Raw genomic sequence first — 21,543 nt, 5'->3', positions numbered from 1 at the left:
AGCAAGTAATGTATGCGGCTCTATTGCGTTGGTCGTCGGGCACTCGAACGCCGCTAGCGACGCGCTCCTTACCCGCGGGCGATCGACGGTAATTTTCCGGACGGAGCGATCGACTGGATCGGACGAAATGGATCGAAATTCGGCATGTAGCGCAAACGATTGGCAGCAGATTCGATCACAGTGATCGAATCTGCTGTCGAAACGGCAGCAAATCGGACCAGTGTATGGCCAGCTTTACACCTGTTTCAGTGACCCCTATGGGGTCAATAGTATGTGAGTGATAGATAGCACCACTCTTGCCACAGTAATTCTAAGACAGGCTGTGGGAATTGGATCTATCATTCAATACAGGTCATCCTTTGACTCGTGCAGCCACAAACGGAGTGGAGTGCGGTGGGAGGAGATAACTACACCCCACTTGATCATATAGGTGGGGGGATCAGCAAAGACCCTCAGCCCCCAGAACTCTACACTGCCGTCCGTTGAATCTCATGTGGTAGCGCACAAAAGTGTCATTCTATATGAGCCTTCATTGTTCGCTTTTTAAGATATGTGTTTTCACAAGTGGGGGTATTAGAAATCAGACACCCAGCACATGTTATTTTTTAAGATTACCTTTGTAATCACCCTTTTTTGTACCTATGTGGCCTGAGCCCTATGGGCAAAGTGTGATATTGATATATTTTGCCAGTACTGTTCCAATGTAATATATTATAGAACAGAACAGACTGATAGGCAAGCAACACGTGATTACAAAGCTCATTGCTAAACTGTCACCCAAAATTACCATAAATTATCATTTTAGGCATCATTAGTCTAGCACTTGTATGTAGCTTTAACCTCAACCCCTTGAACTTTGCAAGCCTATACCTTTAACCCATTAGCTGCTTCAAGGGAAATTTTTAGTTTGAAGCTACCTAGTGCAGCCAAATTAGCGGGCGGCAGGGAGCAGTTATAGTTACCCATTCCGGGCGGCTTCATCTCTTCCTCTACCCACAGCTCTGAACTGCCAATGGGTCATCTGGGTCCTGATTACATGATCGGGATCCAGGACGCCGTGTTAGCGTTACATCACCAGTGGTGGTAAAGAAGTGATGGAAGAGGCTGACACGGTCTCCTGGATCCTGATCACATGTCATATCATGTGATCAGAATTAAGAAGACATGTCGGTGTTATATCGCCGCCGCAGTGGAGGAAAGGAGAAGGCGATCCAGGCAGGTAACTAAAAAGCCTCCCTGCCGCCCACTCCTGCATACCCTGCCTAGCCTGCCAGGTTGGGGAAAGTCATACTTCCCGAGAGGCAGGAAAAATTTGGCACTGCAGCCAAATAAAGTTCTACTTTATTTGGCTGCTAAAGGGTTAACAGCCCATAATTAGTTCTATTCCTAAATAAAAGGAACGATATTTTAACAATCAAAAACCCAGATGGTATAGCACCTCAGTGAAACATATCTAAACTCAGCTGCATTCACTTTATTTACCAGAGTACAATTTGTCTGCCCATATAGGATCTGCATGTATGTATTATTCATTAGAATAAAGTTTTCGAGAAGCATAAGTCTTTCTTTAAGTCTTGTCCAAAATCTCTGCTCTAAATGTACTCACTTGTTGAATATTCTACAGTTCAAGACATTGAATGGGATACACATATTTATAGAATATATGCAGGAGAGAGCTAAAAAAAAGAACAGATTCAGCTGAGAGGGTTATCCCATTTACAAAAAAACACTGCCACAGTACACTGACTGACTGACTGACTGACTGACTGTCTCTGTCTGCAGGTGAACGGCCATTTCAGTGCACGTTATGTGAAAAAGCTTTCAACCAGAAGAGTGCACTGCAAGTGCATATGAAAAAACATACAGGAGAAAAACCATACAAGTGTGATTACTGCTCAATGACCTTCTCACAGAAATGCAATATGAAGCTGCATATGAAGCGGACTCATTCTTATCCTGGTATGTTCAGTCTTTTGTTCTGATTATTTCTTTTGCACATAATTATAGGTGTTCTATTGTTACTCTCTGAATAAGTAAAATCGTCTTTAGCTTGCATAGTTGTACAGCTAATGAAAGAATAAAGGACCTAGAGACACTGATATTAGTGTTCTACACTGTGAGCTGTCGTTAGATGAAATGAAACCTCTATCCTTTTGTTTGTAACTGTATGGCAGTGCTATTCCTGTAAAATTATATGCTGCCTTTTCACTTTATTGAAGTGAAGAAAGAGTATTGAAAATAAACCTATTCACATATTAAGCAATGATATTGTAATTACAATCAGTGCTATCCAGGACCGGATTTACCATAAGGCATTGTAGGCACGTGCCTACAGGCGCCTGGTGATGGAAAGGCACCTCACACCCCTCCCCAAGTGCCTCTCGCCCTCCTTTCCTATGTAGAGTCTCGAGTTGAGTGTAAATCATAGGTTACTCACCCGGGTCTCGGCATTCCACTGACCAGATCTCCTTTCAGTCCGGGACACCTCTAGATACCTAATGTTTTGGGGCACCTGTAGCTATGGGCAAGTGAACTAAGGGAGAAGTGACAGCTGGGCCAGCCAGTACACTTGTACATTCATGGAGGGCGAAGTTTAGGGTGCCAGGACATCTGTGCCTATAGGCTCCTTTGATGTAAATCCGGTCCTGGTGCCATCAGTTGCCTTATCCGTGTTATTATATCGGAATATCGCCTGTTGCAAGTTTCGTGCAACAGTCTGAGTGCAGCGGTTGGCTCCACCCCTCTCTGCCAACATTCTATCAAGCACCACCCATCTTACCCCTAGCCAACATGAATGGATTGTGTGTGATGTCACGTTAGAGGTGAAAAGGGACAGAGCTAGCCACTGGAGCAAGATTATTCTGTCTGCAACCAGGCTGCTGATCAAATTTGAGCAGAGCTTACATAGGAGTCCATTAGACCAATCCATGCCCTACATAAGGCTTTGTTTACCTTTTAATCAATGGAGGGTTCTTTAACCACATCACCTCCAACGTTTTTTTCCCCTTAAAAAAACATAGCAATTTTCACCTGTCAGTGTTCCTTCCATTCATTCGCCTATAACTTTATTACTACTTATCACAACAAAATGATCTCTACCTTGTTTTTTTTTTGCCACCAATTAGGCTTTCTTTGAGGGTTACTTTTTGCTAATAATTATTTTATTCTAAATGTCTTTTAACAGGAAAAATAAGAAAAGAAATAGAAAAAAAATCATTATTTCTCAGTTTTCGGCCATTATAGTTTTAAAACTATACATGCTACCGTAATTAAAACCCACCCATTTTATTTGCCCATTTGTCCCAGGTATTACAATATTTAGCAGTTTTCCCTAGTACAACTTATGGTGCCAATATTTTATTTGGAAATAAAGGTGCATGTTTTCAGTTTTGCGTCCATCCCTTATCACAAACTCATAATTTATAAAGTAACAGTAATATACCCCCTTGACATACATATTAAAAAAAAGTTCAGTCCCTAAGATAACTTTTTATGTATTTTTTTTTTAATTGTACATTTTATATATATATATATATATATATAATTTTTTTTTTTTTAACAAACATTTGTGGGGGGTTACTATTGAAGAGTGTGAGAGGTAAGGGGTTAATTTAAAATGTAAAAATAGGTCTTTTTATTTAAAAAAAAATGTTTTTAGATGTAATTTCACTTTTTGGCCACAAGATATCCTCACACAAAACTTCCCTATGCGTAGTATTACTACTAATGAGTAGTATTACTACGCAAAGAGGAAGCAATGCGTGGACATGTAACTATGTGGTTTTGTGAATGACGCTGCCATCTCACAGACGGCGGCGTTCATTCACACAGGGATCAATGAATGGGAACTGTGTTCCCGCCAATTTGCAGTCTGAAGCCGGCCTGAAACAAGCATGCAGCTAATCCAGTCAAAGTTCAGTTAGAGCATCTGATCTGCAGGATTGTTCAGGGTCTATGGCTAATTAGAGGTAGAGGATTAGCCATACAGCCAGGTAGTTTCCATTTGCAAACGGAAATTAAAGCTTCCATATTCCCTTATTTCAGATGTGCTTTAATGTGAAAAATGTTGGTCTCTAGAGAGTTGGTACTCAATAGCACACATTCCTATTGTTTCTGGCTTTGGTGTCATTATTGATGGTTACTGTGTTGTAGATCTTATTGAAGAGGTTTCCATGCACCCAGAGGAGGAAGGAGGGGAAGACCTCACCCAAACTCTTGATTTGGAAGAAGTTGTTCAGGAATCATCTGGAGACTGGCAGTGTGGCATAGCCAATGTTTTCCGATGACCAGAATACTCCACCATTTGAATCTTATTATTATCCTGGACAAACTATCTAAAATCTTAACCTTAGACATCTGCATGTGGTGAAGTGCCATTTCCGCTTTACCATCCTGTAAACGTTCATATTACACTGGTGCTATATGTTTGACTTGCTGATCAGCACTTGTTATAAAGTGTGCTGAGTTTTCTATTCACACTCAGGTACCCCTGACAATGTTGTTGGCTTTCCTGCAATTTTACGGTATGTTCACATCTCCATGACTCCTAAAATCTAAGTACATCTTAGAAGATGAGCATGAGTCTGAGATACTGAAGAAGAGCATGAGTCTGAGATACTGAAAAAGAGAAGTAAAAATATTGCACTCCATGTTCACCAGAATGTATACATATATGAAAATCGATGTATATAGATAAAATAATGCTACTGGTAGGACATTCTGTTTAGAAGATTTGTTTATATATGTTACTGTTCATTGTGGGTTTACTTTTTTATTCATTACAGTGGCTGGTCCATTGACTGTATATTTCAATATGGCTAGTGAAGAGAATTTCCTTTAGTTGTCTGTGACAGCTTAGAATTCAGTTATATCAATAAATCCAAGATTTTTTTCAGTTTCATCTATGTTTTCATTTTCGCTACTTCAGCAATGTTTTTATGATCTTTCCCCCGATATAAAGTATTTTTTATGGTTTCTTACAAAATGTAAAGAAAATATTTGTCACCTTACCAGCAATATTTCACAGTTAAACAATGTCATGGATACAGCGGCTTGCAAAAGTTTTCGGCCCCCTTGAAGTTTTCCACATTTTGTCACATTACTGCCACAAACATGAATCAATTGTATTGGAATTCCACGTGAAAGACCAATACAAAGTGGTGTACATGTGAGAAGTGGATAGAAAATCTTACATGATTCCAAACATTTTTTACAGATCAATTACTGCAAAGTGGGGTGTGTGTAATTATTCAGCCCCCTGAGTCAATACTTTGTAGAATCACCTTTTGCTGCAATTACAGCTGCCAGTCTTTTAGGGTATGTCTCTACCAGCTTTGCACATCTAGAGACTGAAATCCTTGCCCATTCTTCTTTGCATAACAGATCCAGCTCAGTCAGATTAGATGGGCAGCGTTTGTGAACAACAGTTTTCAGATCTTGCCACAGATTCTCGATTGGATTTAGATCTGGACTGTGACTGGGCCATTCTAACACATAAATAGGTTTTGTTTTAAGCCATTCCATTGTTGCCCTGGCTTTATGTTTAGGGTCATTCTCCTGCTGGAAGGTGAACCTCTGCCCCAGTCTCAAGTCTTTTGCAGTCTCCAAGAGGTTTTCTTCCAAGTCGCCCTGTATTTGGCTCCATCCATCTTCCCATCAACTCTGACCAACTTCCCTGTCCCTGCTGAAGAGATGCACCCCCAGAGCATGATGCTGCCACCACCATATTTGACTGTGGGATGGTGTGTTCAGAGTGATGTGCAGTGTTAGTTTTCCACCACACATAGCGTTTTGCATTTTAGCCAAAAAGTTCCATTTTGGTCTCATCTGACCAGAGCACCTTTTTCGACATGTTTGCTGTGTCTCCCACATGGCTTGTGGCAAACTGCAAATGGGACTTCTTATGCTTTTCTGTTAACAATGGCTTTCTTCTTGCCACTCTTCCATAAAGGCCAACTTTGTACAGTGCACGACTAATAGTTGTCCTATGGACAGATTCCCCCACCTGAGCTGTAGACTTCTGCAGTTCGTCCAGAGTCACCATGGGCCTTTTGACTGCATTTCTGATCATCGCTTTCCTTGTTCGGCCTGTGAGTTTAGGTGGACGGCCTTGTCTTGGTAGGTTTACAGTTGTGCCATACTCCTTCCATTTCTGAATGATCGCTTGAACAGTGCTCTGTGGGATGTTCAAGGCTTTGGAAATCTTTTTGTAGCCTAATTCTGCTTTAGATTTCACAATAAGTTTATCCCTGACCTGTCTGGTGTGTTCTTTGGACTTCATGGTGTTGTTGCTCCCAATATTCTCTTAGACAACCTTTGAGGCAGTCACAGAGCAGCTGTATTTGTACTGAAATTAGATTACACACAGGTGCACTCTATTTAGTCATTAGCAGTCATCAGGCAATGTCTATAAGCAAATGACTGCACTCAGATCAAAGGGGGCCGAATAATTACGCACACCCCACTTTGCAGTTATTTATTTGTAAAAAATGTTTGGAATCATGTATGATTTTCGTTCCACTTCTCATGTGTACACCACTTTGTATTGGTCTTTCATGTGGAATTTCAATCAAATTGATTCATGTTTGTGGCAGTAATGTGACAAAATGTGGAAAACTTCAAGGGGGCTGAATACTTTTGCAAGCCACTGTGTATATGTGTGTGTATATGTGTGTATATATATATATATATATATATATATATATATATATATATATATATATATATATATATATATATATTAGGTAGTCCCCGGTTAAAAACGAGATAGGGACTGTAGGTTCGTTCTTAGCCTGAATCTGTTCTTAAGTCGGAACACTGTGCCATCTCTATCCTCTGTGCCTCCAGTGTCCCCCTCTGTGTCACATCTGCTCTGTTTCTGCTTATACAAGTTTAAAAGCCATTTTTTCTTTGAATTTTTTTAAATCGATTTTCTCAAAAACTTCAAGTCCAATTTGATTTTTTTTTTACTTGTTCCCATGGAAACACAGAATCCATGCCGTTCGTATCGGCGGGTCGTTCGTAAGTTGGGGACTACATTTTTTTTTCCTTGAGTTCATGTTCTGTTTTCAGCATGGTTTCTTTACCATTTTTTTAAAATAATTTAAATATTTTAAATATGTATTTAATTGGTTGTGGTCCATCCTCTTTAGGCATAAGAACACTGAATCCAAATTTTGTTACAAATGCTTTCTGGATTTTTATGCAGCAGGGCGGGGTTAGTACCTGTGTCATTGACATATTGGGCACTGAAATTTAAGGATGCCTATGGAGTGGATACTGGCACGACCTAACTGCCGCAAGGATTGTGATGCAGTTTTCATCTGCAGCTTTACAGTATGGCCCCTTCCCCCCCTCTCCCCAATTGTTTGCCTGACTTTAACATATCTTTTAACTTTAGTGTTTAACTTTAACCTACCCTCTAATCAAATGCCTTTTCCTATCACATAACATTAACCTTCACCAATACAATGCTAGCTCTGCTGACTAACCTTAACCCCTCCCAGGGCAAATCTTTTCCCAATGCCACCATTCGCTTTTAACCCTAAAGCTAACTTTCTCACTACCCTATTACCTTCCTAGTGGTGGCATAACACTAAACTCAGATTTCATCATCTTCATCTGTAGTTTTGGTTACAGTTTCAGTACCCAGTCCACTGCCCATCAGCCAAATTCATCTCATGTGCATGACTGCGAAGCCAATGCTTTGGCCAATGAATGGCTTCAGCAAAAGGCACCCAGGTAGCCTAAGTAGGTGGTTTAGACTAGCACTAATACCCAAATCAACCATACCAAAACTACCTGCTTTATGGAGATATTATTCTCACTTAAAGGTCATTGCAATACAAAATGTAACGAATTAAAAAAAATTGCGAAACACAAAAAAATCAATGTGACAGCTATTTCACCATAAAAATGAGTGGCTATTTGCTAAAAAGATTTAACCCCTACAGTTCATTATACACAACTTTTATCAACTTTTGGACATCTTAAAATAATGTTCTATGGTTGCTCCATCCCACTTTACACTGTACAAGCTGGTTTCTCGAATAAGCAGTGATACAACTCCTCCAAATCTCACAACCAGATCACATACTGTGTCTGGCCTAAAAATCTGTCCACAAAACCTGCCCAACCTACATTTCCAATCTTACTAAGAGGTACACACCTAGCCGCTCAAAATCACCGGCAAAACGCTCAAGTGTGAATGGGGCCTAAGAGAGGTTAGAAAGTGGGGGACATATGACTGTAAAAGTTGAACATAATTGATTAACAAAAGTCTCCATCCTGAGATAAGTGAAATGCCTGAAATGTCTTTTCACCTAGGCATAGGAGGTAAAACATTTTTTCCATCTATTCTAATTTTTTTTTTTAATTTGATGAAAAAAAAATCTCCCAGGTCTCAAAAACATCATATCAATCAAGAACAAAGAATGATGCAAAGTTCCAGGTTTCTTTGTCAGTTTTTCACATAGGGCCAACGCAATACATGTAAAGAGAGAAAATAAAAGACCAATAGTGTAACTCCGTCAATTCATGGAATCCACCACCCGGATATAAATTTATGGTCAGTCGACCGTGGGATTAATTTTATGATTGCACCTCTGGTGAGCACCCCGACACTCCCCCTCAATGTCCGCACTCACCCCGCAATCCTCCAATACTCTCCGGAGGCAGGATTGATCGTGTGAGGGGATAAATCCAATCTCAGTCAAATCAGCAACGCCAATCTATAACTAAAACAACACCTCATAGCATAAAACCATTTAATAAAAAGATTTAAAATTCATCAGTTCACTCACAAAAGGAGACTTATATTGCGTTGGCCCTGTGAAAAACTGACGAAGAAACCTGGAGCTTTGCATCATTGATAGAAGTGGACTTGGGACTATTTGTCGGTCTACATCAGGTTACACAGTACTGTTTTTTGATCTGAGGCCCGGAGCGCTGCCTATTTGTATAAATAACAGCATGCATGCAGTGCATGCCACAAAAGCTTGTGTTAACAGTGACTGAGAAGCATACTTTTCATTGACTATGCTTCTCTGTATGCAACACAATGTGAAGATAACATGCAGCGCTGCTTTCCCGATCCGTTTACGTTGTGTTCCTGCTGTTACAGGCAACACAATACCCACTGTGAGCCCAGCCTTAAAGTTAACCAGAAACCTCGCTTTACTTACCCTAGGCTTCCTCCAGCCCCATTAGCAAGGATGCATCCCTCGCCATCCTCAGTTTAGCAATCATCCCCGCTAACTGGCTCACTCGCATCAGTCCGAGTCTACTGCGCATACGCGGGAGATCCGCACATGCGCAGAAGACCCAGACTGGACCCGACTGAGTGATTGCGAACGAACGGAGGACGGCGAGGGACGCATCCGTGCTTATGAGGCGGGAAGCCCCGGGTAAGTAAAAAATCTTTGCAAAGCAAGGCCTCTGGTACTCTTTAATGCTAGCAAAAGCTGCAATTGAATCAGACTGCAGGTCCTCAGTAGAGGTGGTCAATAAGGTGCTTATTTCCCTGGATTGCAAGCAGATGTTGTTCAAATTGTAACCAACTTAGAATTGGACCAGTCAATATTGGGAGGAAGTGCATTTTATTGGACAAATGCCAAGCTGTGTACAATATGCATACAAGCTGGACAAAATTGCATCTTCAATCTCTTGTACGCCATCTCTTCTCCTAATCTTGTATGATCTCAGACGCCTTTCACTGACTTCACTGGGCTGTGCTAGTAATTGCGCTATTTCAGAAGTGAAACTCCGCTTTGATCATCAACCTGAACAACACATAAGAAAAATCATTAACACTAGTTGTTACTTGTCTGGTACCTGAGCACACTGCAGTCTATGCAACTCAATGGGTATGTTCACACCTTTGTCTTGGGCAGGTAGCGTTATTGTAACATGCTGTTTCCAGCACGTTGATGGATAATGATATGTTAAAATGCATGCCATAGAAGATGACCAGGTTATGGAATAATGTGCGTTATGCAAGGTGCATAAAGTTAACAAGACCTTTAGAAATGGTTTCTAACACTCTTCAGTTGTGGAATCATGCTTTATTAGCGCTGTTCATCAAATAAAGAAGATCTAGAAGCTATTTAACTCTTCACTCTAAAATGAACACTAAAAATAGACATAGTGCAACTTCCACTTAAAAAAAAAACAACTTGAAACCTTTAAGTGGAAGTCTGAGGGAAAAAAATATTAACATCTGGAGAGAAAGCATCATACTCGCCTTTCCTTAAGGCTCTTGCTGGTTCTCAAGCCTACACTCCATTGATCCAAAACACTCTTGTCTCCAAGGCATAGCGCTAACAGCACCACAGCACTGAAAGCCCTCCAACTCCTCTTCAGAAATGACCTCATGCCTGATCTTTTTCATTAATAGATAATATGGAAAAGTAACTGGAGTGGCCTTGATTGAAAGGGCCACTACTTTTTTTCCTTTCTAAAAACTATAAATGACCAAAACTAGCATCACGTACAGCAATAAAAGAGGGCTGGAAAACTTGCTTTCACCGCAGCACCTTGAGGAATAGAGAGAAGGATTTGAGATCATTAAGTATCATTTTTATATTGTTTTAATATGTCTTGGCATATTGTTAAAACATTTTTGGAAATTCCAATAAAAAAATATTGAAAATGAGATCATTAAGTAACTTAACGGTTTGTACACCATTGTACAGTGTAAGAAAATAAGCCCTTTAAAAAAAAGTACCAGACCTGGTTAGATATCTCTGTATTTCCTTTCCCTGGGGGTTTATCTCTTGATTGTTTAGGGCAGCACTGTAGCGTAGTGGGCAACATGGTGGCGTAGTGGTTATCACCCTTGCCTTACAGCACTGGGTCCCCAGTTTTATATCCTAGCCAGGGCACTATCTGCACACAGTTTGTATGTTCTCCCCGTGGCTGTGTGGGTTTCCTCCTGGGCGCACTTGTTTCCTCCCACATCCCCAAAACTTACAGATATGTTAACTGTCTTCCCTCTAAATTGGCCATAGACTACAATTCATACAATACATGATATAGACATGTGACTATAGTAGGGATTAGATTGTGAGCCCTCTGAGGGACAGTTAAGTGACCAGGCAATATACTCTGTACAGCGCTGCAGAAGATGTCGGTGCTATATAGGTACTAAATAATAATAATTATTATTCTGATGGGAACTGTGGGCAGTTTAATTTACATACCACCTCTTCCACCTACCACTCTTAGGATATTTTACTGGTCTAAAGGAAAGGAGAGGATGTGGTTTGATAATTAAACAAAAGCGGAAAATTATCTGCATGTCCATTTGTAACAGCTCTACATTCTCACCTCACTCTGAACATTTGTCCCCAGTAGTTGACATAAAAATAGCTAAAAACTTGATCAGCTCAAACTCATCTTTCTACATCTAAATATGGCCAAAGCTTAGCTCAGCGTTCCAAGCTCACACCCCACATTTTTTTCTTAAATTTGAATTCACTACTGAGATTTTGCTACAAAAATCTATTTTTACCTCTGTTGCTATTTAATATTTTTTTTGTGTACATATTTGTATATATAAGTATAAGAAATGCTATCTGGGTGATTTTTTTTTTTAAACTATTGTAAATTCTTTGAAAAAATGCTTTGTAAATATGCTTTTTGTAAATGATGTAAAATAGTTAGTTTTCATGTTATATACCTCTTTCTTCTACTGTTTAAATTCTCTTTGAAATACTGTGAACATTTGCACTTTTACCAATTTATTTTCCTGATTTCTGGACATGACTTTTGTTTCCTAGTATTCATAAATGTTTTTGTATTTTTTTTTCTTAAGAAATATTGAATGGAGAGTATATTAAAGAAGACTTTGAATTAATGTGTTCTTGTTAAATACCTTCATATAGTACCATACTATTCAAAATATTAAGTTAACACATTTAGGAATGAAACAAGAGCAAGGGTTTGCATACAAGTACTTGATATGCAACAACAGAGTAGTTGTCCTCAACAGGCAAAATTATATTTAGTGAGTACTCAGAAATGGCAATAAAAGTTGACCTAAACACATTAAACTCTAAATTAAAGTCCTTGTGCCATTACACTAAAAGTCCAAGTGCTACAGCCCTAATAGTGCGAGGGTGAGGCTATAAAACTGGTTTTCTTCTCCACAGGGATGCAGTGTTCAACTTGTATTTCTGCTTGTCATTAAGCAGTAAAGTGTTGTACCGTGTTAGCCATGAGTACAAGCAAGAAGTTTTGAATCAGGATGATACCATTTATTGGCTAACTTAGAGATGGATAAACAGTGAGCTTTCGACTTATAAAAAGCCTTCGTCGGACTGGTTCCTGACCAGAACTGAAAAACACAGCTTATATACACTGACATACAGAGGAGAAACATTCTTTAGCAAACATAAATGTAATTAGATGCCTTGACTGTTACTGAGGAGGCTTTCCCAGGCATCCTATCTAAATTGATAAGATCAATAGAATCCTCAACATGACATAAAGCAGACTCTGGTGATGAAGAGACATCGTAAATTCCGAATTCAAATGGTAACTGGCCTGGTTACATGCACCATTAATTCTAAGCTTAAGAGAATTGTGGCATTTAAAGCCAGCACCTGAAAGCAAATAAAATGAATAGTGACTGTGAATTCCATCTTACACAGCATATGGCACAAAAATGAATGAAAAGATAGAAAAATTAAAATTAAAAGAACTGTGGCATTTAAAACCCATCGTACCAGCACAAGAAGTTAGAGTCCTTGTTTAAACCATCTTGTACAGTTTTGAACCAATGTATAAACTTAGTTTCTTGTGTTAGTCTCATGTTTCCCGATTTGACTTTAAATGCCACAATTCTCTTAAGCTTAGAATTAATGGTGCTTGTAACCAGGCCAGTTACCATTTGAATTCGGAATTTACGATGTCTCTTCATCACCAGAGTCTGCTTTATGTCATGTTGAGGATTCTATTGATCTTATCAATTTAGATAGGATGCCTGGGAAAGCCTCCTCAGTAACAGTCAAGGCATCTAATTACATTTATGTTTGCTAAAGAATGTTTCTCCTCTGTATGTCAGTGTATATAAGCTGTGTTTTTCAGTTCTGGTCAGGAACCAGTCCGACGAAGGCTTTTTATAAGTCGAAAGCTCACTGTTTATCCATCTCTAAGTTAGCCAATAAATGGTATCAAACTGATTCAAAACTTCTTGCTTGTCATTAACATGCACAGACCTCCACCAACACCCTTTGTAGTCCACTCACCGCTGACCTAGACCAACCAATGGTCTATATACGCCTTGGGACCGTTCCCGGGTCGTCCCCCACCTCTCCAGCAAACACCTTAAAGAGGAACTGAAGAGAGAGGTATATGGAGGTTGTCATGTTTATTTCCTTTTAATCAATACCAGTTGCCTGGCAGCCCTGCTGGTCTATTTCTCTGCAGTAGTATCTGATTAAAACCAGAAACAAGCATGCAGCTAGTCTTGTCAGATCAGACTTATAAGTCTGAAACACCTGATCTGCTGCATGCTTGTTCAGGGGCTATAGCTAATAGTATTAGAGGCAGAGGATCAGCAGGGCTGCCAGGCAACTGGTATAGTCTAAAAGGAAATAACCATGACAGCCTCCATATACCTCTCTCTTCAGTTCCCCTTTAACAGATCAGCCTAGGCTCTTCACCAGTCTTGTCAACCTCATCAAAAAAGAACTACCATAGCATAATACTGCTAAAAACACATTTATTGTAAAAAACGCAATTGCACTTACAGATTCCTCATAAAACCATCGCATGGAGTCATTTATAAGACGGGCTCTCCCCCGTTCAGATGGCCAGGCTGGCAGGCTCGTCCGCACGTCTATCCCCAAACACTTCCGCTGCGCACACGGATTGAAGAGACGCTGCACGTGTCCTCCTATCGCCGCTCACTGGCTTGCTCTGATCCGCTTCCGCATTGAACTCCGCCCTATCGATTTCGTCACACAGTGACTCATCAGGGGCCTGGAGTCCAATGCGTAGAGCGGATTGTTTTATGCCTGTTACGTATCCCGCGCATGCTCATTTTACCCTCCATAAGCCTGCAAGTCTGCCCCCATCTAGAGTCCATATCCGGAATTACATACTTCCATACAAATTCAATAGCTGCCACCCTACCTCAACACATTGTATAAAACAAACCATCATCTCCATCTGTACATAAACTGGCAAATTCTCTGCAACATCATAGATTCATATTTACAGGGTATATGCATCATATTGTTTCCTATATTTCCATAATGTATGGTTATTAAATCATAAACATTGCATACCATTTTAGTCAGACCCATTACTGTTGCTCAAAAACCAGAGACAACAACATGACAACATTGCTCTTTGTGTCTCATGCAGTCCAACTTATCACCCCATAATTATATATATGTACCCCATCTCTATCCCCTCCCCCTTTTGTTTAGTATATAAATAAGTACCCTCCCCACTACTAATTTTACAATAAGCCCCACCCCATCCCATATTACATACTATAGTCACACTGCATGTGACACTTTAAGAATACCCCAATTATCTAGCCCTCCCAATCAATCAAGGTTCCATGTCCCCCCTTCCATTACCAATATGGATCTCCCTTCTACCACTATAATAATAAGGATTACCGACATATTTAACCACTTGAGGACCTAGGGCTTTCTACCCCTTAAGGACCGGCCACTTTTTTTCCATTCAGACCACTGCAGCTTTCACGGTTTATTGCTCGCTCATACAACCTACCACCTAAATGAATTTTGGCTCCTTTTCTTGTCACTAATAAAGCTTTCTTTTGGTGCTATTTGATTGCTCCTGCGATTTTTACTTTTTATTATATTCATCAAAAAAGACATGAATTTTGGCAAAAAAATGATTTTTTTAACTTTCTGTGCTGACATTTTTCAAATAAAGTAAAATTTCTGTATACATGCAGCGCGAAAAATGTGGACAAACATGTTTTTGATTAAAAAAAAACCCCATTCAGTGTATATTTATTGGTTTGGGTAAAAGTTATAGCGTTTACAAACTATGGTGCAAAAAGTGAATTTTCCCATTTTCAAGCATCTCTGACTTTTCTGACCCCCTGTCATGTTTCATGAGGGGCTAGAATTCCAGGATAGTATAAATACCCCCCAAATGACCCCATTTTGGAAAGAAGACATCCCAAAGTATTCACTGAGAGGCATAGTGAGTTCATAGAAGATATTATTTTTTGTCACAAGTAAGCGGAAAATGACACTTTGTGAGGAAAAAAAAAAAAAGTTTCCATTTCTTCTAACTTGCGACAAAAAAAAATGAAATCTGCCACGGACTCACCATGCCCCTCTCTGAATACCTTGAAGGGTCTACTTTCCAAAATGGGGTCATTTGTGGGGTGTGTTTACTGTCCTGACATTTTGGTGGGTGCTAAATTGTAAGCACCCCTGTAAAGCCTAAAGGTGCTCATTGGACTTTGGACCCCTTAGCGCAGTTAGGCTGCAAAAAAGTGCCACACATGTGGTATTGCCGTACTCAGGAGAAGTAGTATAATGTGTTTTGGGGTGTATTTTTACACATACCCATGCTGGGTGGGAGAAATATCTCTGTAAATGACAATTTGTTAATTTTTATAACACACAATTGTCCATTTACAGAGATCTTTCTCCCACTCAGCATGGGTATGTGTAAAAATACACCACAAAACACATTATACTATTTCTCCTGAGTACGGCGATACCACATGTGTGGCACTTTTTTGCACCCTAACTGCGCTAAAGGGCCCAAAGTCCAATGAGTACCTTTAGGATTTCACAGGTCATTTTGAGAAATTTCGTTTCAAGACTACTCCTCACGGTTTAGGGCCCCTAAAATGCCAGGGCAGTATAGGAACCCCACAAATGACCCCATTATAGAAAGAAGATACCCCAAGGTATTCCGTTAGGAGTATGGTGAGTTCATAGAAGATTTTATTTTTTGTCAAAAGTTAGCGGAAAATGACACTTTGTGAAAAAACACAATTAAAATCAATTTCCGCTAACTTGTGACAAAGAATAAAATCTTCTATGAACTCGCCATACTACTAACGGAATACCTTGGGGTGTCTTCTTTCTAAAATGGGGTCATTTGTGGGGTTCCTATACTGCCCTGGCATTTTAGGGGCCCTAAACCGTGAGGAGTAGTCTTGAAACGAAATTTCTCAAAATGACCTGTGAAATCCTAAAGGTACTCATTGAACTTTGGGCCCTTTAGCGCAGTTAGGGTGCAAAAAAGTGCCACACATGTGGTATCGCCATACTCGGGAGAAGTAGTACAATGTGTTTTGGGGTGTATTTTTACACATACCCATGCTGGGTGGGAGAAATACCTCTGTAAATGGACAATTGTGTGTAAAAAAATCAAAAGATTGTCATTTACAGAGGTATTTCTCCCACCCAGCATGGGTATGTGTAAAAATACACCCCAAAACACATTATACTACTTCTCCCGAGTATGGCGATACCACATGTGTGGCACTTTTTTGCACCCTAACTGCACTAAGGGGCCCAAAGTCCAATGAGTAACTTTAGGATTTCACAGGTCATTTTTGTTTCAAGACTACTCCTCGCGGTTTAGGGCCCCTAAAATGCCAGGGCAGTATAGGAACCCCACTAATGACCCCATTTTAGAAAGAAGACACCCCAAGGTATTCCGTTGTGACAAAAAAATAAAAACTTCTATGAACTCACCATACTCCGTACGGAATACCTTTGGGTGTCTTCTTTCTAGAATGGGGTCATTTGTGGGGTTCCTATACTGCCCTGGCATTTTAGGGGCCCTAAACCGTGAGGAGTAGTCTTGAAACCAAATGTCGCAAAATGACCTGTGAAATCCTAAAGGTACTCATTGGACTTTGGGCCCCTTAGCGTACTTAGGGTGTAAAAAAGTGCCACACATGTGGTACCGCCGTACTCAGGAGAAGTAGTATAATGCGTTTTGGGGTGTATTTTTACACATACCCATGCTAAGTGGGAGAAATATCTCTGTAAATGACAATTGTTTGATTTTTTTACACACAATTGTCCATTTACATAGAAATTTCTCCCACCCAGCATGGGTATGTGTAAAAATACACCCCAAAACACATTATACTACTTTTCCTGAGTACGGCGGTACCACATGTGTGACACTTTTTTGCAGCCTAGGTGCGCTAAGGGGCCCAACGTCCTATTCACAGATCATTTTGAAGCATTTGTTTTCTAGACTACTCCTCGCGGTTTAGGGGCCCTAAAATGCCAGGGCAGTATAGGAACCCCACAAGTGACCCCATTTTAGAAAGAAGACACCCCAAGGTATTCTGTTAGGTGTATGGCGAGTTCATAGAAGATTTTATTTTTTGTCACAAGTTAGTGAAAAATGACACTTTGGGAAAAAAAAACAATAAAAATTAATTTCCGCTAACTTTTGACAAAAAATAAAATCTTCTATGAACTCGTCATACACCTAACAAAATACCTTGGGGTGTCTTTTTTTCTAAAATGGGGTCACTTGTGGGGTTCCTATACCGCCCTGGCATTTTACAGGCCCAAAACCGTGAGTAGTCTGGAAACCAAATGTCTCAAAATGACTGTTCAGGGGTATAAGCATCTGCAAATTTTGATGACAGGTGGTCTATGAGGGGGTGAATTTTGTGGAACCGGTCATAAGCAGGGTGGCCTTTTAGATGACAGGTTGTATTGGGCCTGATCTGATGGATAGGAGTGCTAGGGGGGGTGACAGGAGGTGATTGATGGGTGTCTCAGGGGGTGGTTAGAGGGGAAAATAGATGCAATCAATGCACTGGGGAGGTGATCGGAAGGGGGTCTGAGGGGGATCTGAGGGTTTGGCCGAGTGATCAGGAGCCCACACGGGGCAAATTGGGGCCTGATCTGATGGGTAGGTGTGCTAGGGGGTGACAGGAGGTGATTGATGGGTGTCTCAAGGTGTGATTAGAGGGGGGAATAGATGCAAGCAATGCACTGGCGAGGTGATCAGGGCTGGAGTCTGAGGGCATTCTGAGGGTGTGGGCGGGTGATTGAGTGCCCTAGGGGCAGATAGGGGTCTAATCTGATAGGTAGCATTGACAGGGGGTGATTGATGGGTAATTAGTGGGTGTTTAGGGTAGAGAATAGATGGAAACACTGCGCTTGGGTGGTGATCTGATGTCGGATCTGCGGGCGATCTATTGGTGTGGGTGGGTGATCAGTTTGCCCGCAAGGGGCAGGTTAGGGGCTGATTGATGGGTGGCAGTGACAGCGGGTGATTGATGGGTGGCAGTGACAGGGGGTGATTGATGGGTGGCAGTGACAGGGGGTGATTGATGGGTGATAGGTGATTGGCAGGTGATTGACAGGTGATCAGTGGGTTATTACAGGGAAGGACAGATGTAAATATTGCACTGGCGAATTGATAAGGGGGGGTCTGAGGGCAATCTGAGCGTGTAGGCGGGTGATTGGGTGCCCGCAAGGGGCAGATTAGGGTCTGATCTGATGGGTAACAGTGACAGGTGGTGATAGGGGGTGATTGATGGGTAATTAGTGGGTGTTTAGAGGAGAGAATAGATGTAAACGCTGCGCTTGGGTGGTGATCTGATGTCGGATCTGCGGGCGATCTATTTGTGTGGGTGGGTGATCAGATTGCCCGCAAGGGGCAGGTTAGGGGCTGATTGTTGGGTGGCAGTGACAGGGGGTGATTGATGGGTGATTGACAGGTGATGGACAGGTGATTGACAGGTGATCAGTGGGTTATTACAGGGAAGGACAGATGTAATTAATGCACTGGCGAATTGATAAGGGGGGGGGGTCTGAGGGCAATCTGAGCGTGTGGGCGGGTGATTGGGTGCCCGCAAGGGGCAGATTAGGGTCTGATCTGATAGGTAACAGTGACAGGTGGTGATAGGGGGTGATTGATGGGTAATTAGTGGGTGTTTAGAGAAGATAACAGATGTAAACGATACATTTGGGAGGTAATCTGACGGCGGGTTTGCGGGCGATCTAATGGTGTGGGTGGGTGATCAGATTGCCCGCAAGGGGCAGGTTAGGGGCTGATTGATGGGTGGCAGTGACAGGGGGTGATTGATGGGTGATAGGTGATTGGCAGGTGATTGACAGGTGATCAGTGGGTTATTACAGGGAAGAACAGATGTAGTTAATGCACTGGTGAATTGATAAGGGGGGGTCAGAGGGCAATCTGAGCGTGTGGGCGGGTGATTGGGTGCCCGCAAGGGGCAGATTAGGGTCTGATCTGATAGGTAAAAGTGACAGGTGGTGATAGGGGGTGATTGATGGGTGATTGATGGGTAATTAGTGGGTGTTTAGAGGAGAGAATCGATGTAAACAATGGATTTGGGAGGTGATCTGATGTCGGATCTGTGGGCGATCTATTGGTGTGGGGGGGTGATCAGATTGCCCGCAAGGGGCAGGTTAGGGGCTGATTGATGGGTGGCAGTGACAGGGGGTGATTGACGGGTGATTGACAGGTGATGGACAGGTGATTGACAGGTGATCAGGGGGGATAGATGCATACAGTACATGGGGGGGGGGACTGGGGGGGGGGGTCTGGGGAGAATCTGAGGGGTGGGGGTGATCAGGAGGGAGCAGTGGGCAGGGGGGGGGATAAAAAAAAATAGCGTTGACAGATAGTGACAGGGAGTGATTGATGGGTGATTAGGGGGGTGATTGGGTGCAAACAGGGGTCTGGGGGGTGGGCAGGGGGGGGGTCTGATGGGTGCTGTGGGAGATCTGGGGCAGGGGGGGGTAAAAAATCAGTGTGCTTGGTGCAGACTAGGGTGGCTGCAGCCTGCCCTGGTGGTCCCTCGGACACTGGGACCACCAGGGCAGGAGGCAGCCTGTATAATACACTTTGTAAACATTACAAAGTGTATTATACACTTTGTATGCGGCGATCGTCGGGTTAACATCCCGCCGGCGCTTCCGTATGGCCGGCGGGATGTTGCGGCGGGTGAGCGGCGCCAGGCGGAGGATCGCGATCGCTCCGCCCATGCCCCTACAAGGACCGCCGCCAATTGTCAATACGGCGGTCCTTGCGGGGTGCACTTCCCGGCCGCCAATTGTACATACGGCGGTCGGGAAGTGGTTAATAGGACTCACTATCACATTTTCTATTGACACCCCAATTCCTTGCTCAGACATTCTTTTGGTGACACCCCAATCCTCCTCCCAGTCCAGGGTGCATGTACACACATCACACCCCTTAGTCACCCAGGAAGCAGACCAGGTCAATGTCTATGTTTAGGCCATCTGGTCTAAGGGTACCCATACGTTGAATCCACTTGGTTTCCTCCTGTGAAACCCTTTTGGTTTTGTTGCACCCCCTCCAGTTTGGAATGATCTTTTGTAGTCCACAAAAGGACAACTCCTTGGGGTTACACTCATGATGGCTTCCAAAATGGGCTGACACCCCATGGTTGGGGTAACCCTTAACTATATTGCGAACGTGCTCCCCCATCCTCTCCTTGAGGGTGCGCGTCGTCCTACCAATATATTGCCGTCCACATTTACACCAGGCAAGGTACACCACAAATCTGTCATTGCAAGTGATGAATTCCTGAATTTTAAAGCTTTTTCTATTACTAAAAGACACCACCCGATTGGTTTTATACCGTTTGATTCCCTACAGCCTTTGCAGCCTCTGCATGGAAAGAAGCCTGCTGTTTGCCATCCCTGCATGCGTGGAACCTTTTTGGGCTCCACACAACTTGGTGCAAGAATTTGTTTCAAATTCTGGGCCTTTCTATATATAAACTTCGGTTGGACCGGAATAATATTCCTAAGCACCAGGTCAGTCCCCAGAATTCCCCAGTGCCGTCTGAATATATTCTGGAGTTGTTTGTATTGGGTATTAAAACCTGTAATAAAGGCTAGTTCATACCCTTGTTTTCCCCTACTCCTTTCTCCTCCAACAACATTTGTCTATCCAAGTTACCTACCCTTTCAATTTCTCCATCTAGGTCTCTCTCTAGATACCCCTTCTCCATGAATCTACTTTTTAAAAGTTCTGCCTGTTTGTGGAAATCCTGTGGGTTTGAGCAGTTTCGTTTCATCCTCAGAAACTGACCCCTTGGCACCCCCTTTATCCAAGCTGGGTGGTGACAACTATCAGTTGATATATACCCATTTCTGTCTGTTTCCTTAAAGAAGCTTCTAGTCCCCATTTTGTTTCCATTTCTCATTATCTCCAAATCTAGAAATTGAATAATATCTTTACTGGATTGCATAGTTAGGGAGATACCCAGGTTGTTGTCATTAAGTGTGTTCAAAAACATCTCCAGAGGTTCCTGTCCACCCCCCCATATAAAGAAGAGATCATCAATAAATCTAGGCATACTGGAAGGAGGGGGGCCAGTAAGAATGTGGCGTAGATTTATTGATGATCTCTTCTTTATATGGGGGGGTGGACGGGATGATCTCTTTTTCCCCTGACCCCCCTACAGTATCCCTTTAAGCCGCGTTAGACTGTTTGCACATGCTCAGTGTTGGGACGGAGAGGAGGCGGGGAGAGGCCGCTACGTAGCCGTGCACATGG

At 42.1% G+C, this 21,543-nt stretch overlaps 1 protein-coding gene across 8 annotated transcripts in view; it reads left to right on the top strand.

Moving 5' to 3' along the window:
• ZNF236 (zinc finger protein 236) overlaps positions 1-4,933 on the top strand; it is a 255,861-nt gene extending 250,928 nt beyond the window's left edge. For 7 of the 8 annotated variants that reach the window (XM_068237059.1, XM_068237055.1, XM_068237062.1 and 4 more), the window contains 2 exons: positions 1,783-1,959; positions 4,153-4,932. In XM_068237059.1, the coding sequence (XP_068093160.1) occupies positions 1,783-1,959; positions 4,153-4,286 (311 nt within the window). In that variant the 3' untranslated portion in view covers positions 4,287-4,932. Of the gene's footprint in view, positions 1-1,782; positions 1,960-4,152 lie in introns of all 8 variants that reach the window. The other variant, XM_068237058.1, reaches the window with a different exon arrangement.
• Positions 4,934-21,543: the final 16,610 nt, after the last annotated feature.

Source organism: Hyperolius riggenbachi, chromosome 5 (genome assembly GCF_040937935.1).
Source record: "Hyperolius riggenbachi isolate aHypRig1 chromosome 5, aHypRig1.pri, whole genome shotgun sequence".
Lineage (NCBI taxonomy): Eukaryota > Metazoa > Chordata > Amphibia > Anura > Hyperoliidae > Hyperolius > Hyperolius riggenbachi.
Note: the sequence above shows the minus strand (reverse complement) of the source record. Positions and strands in the feature narration are given on the sequence as shown.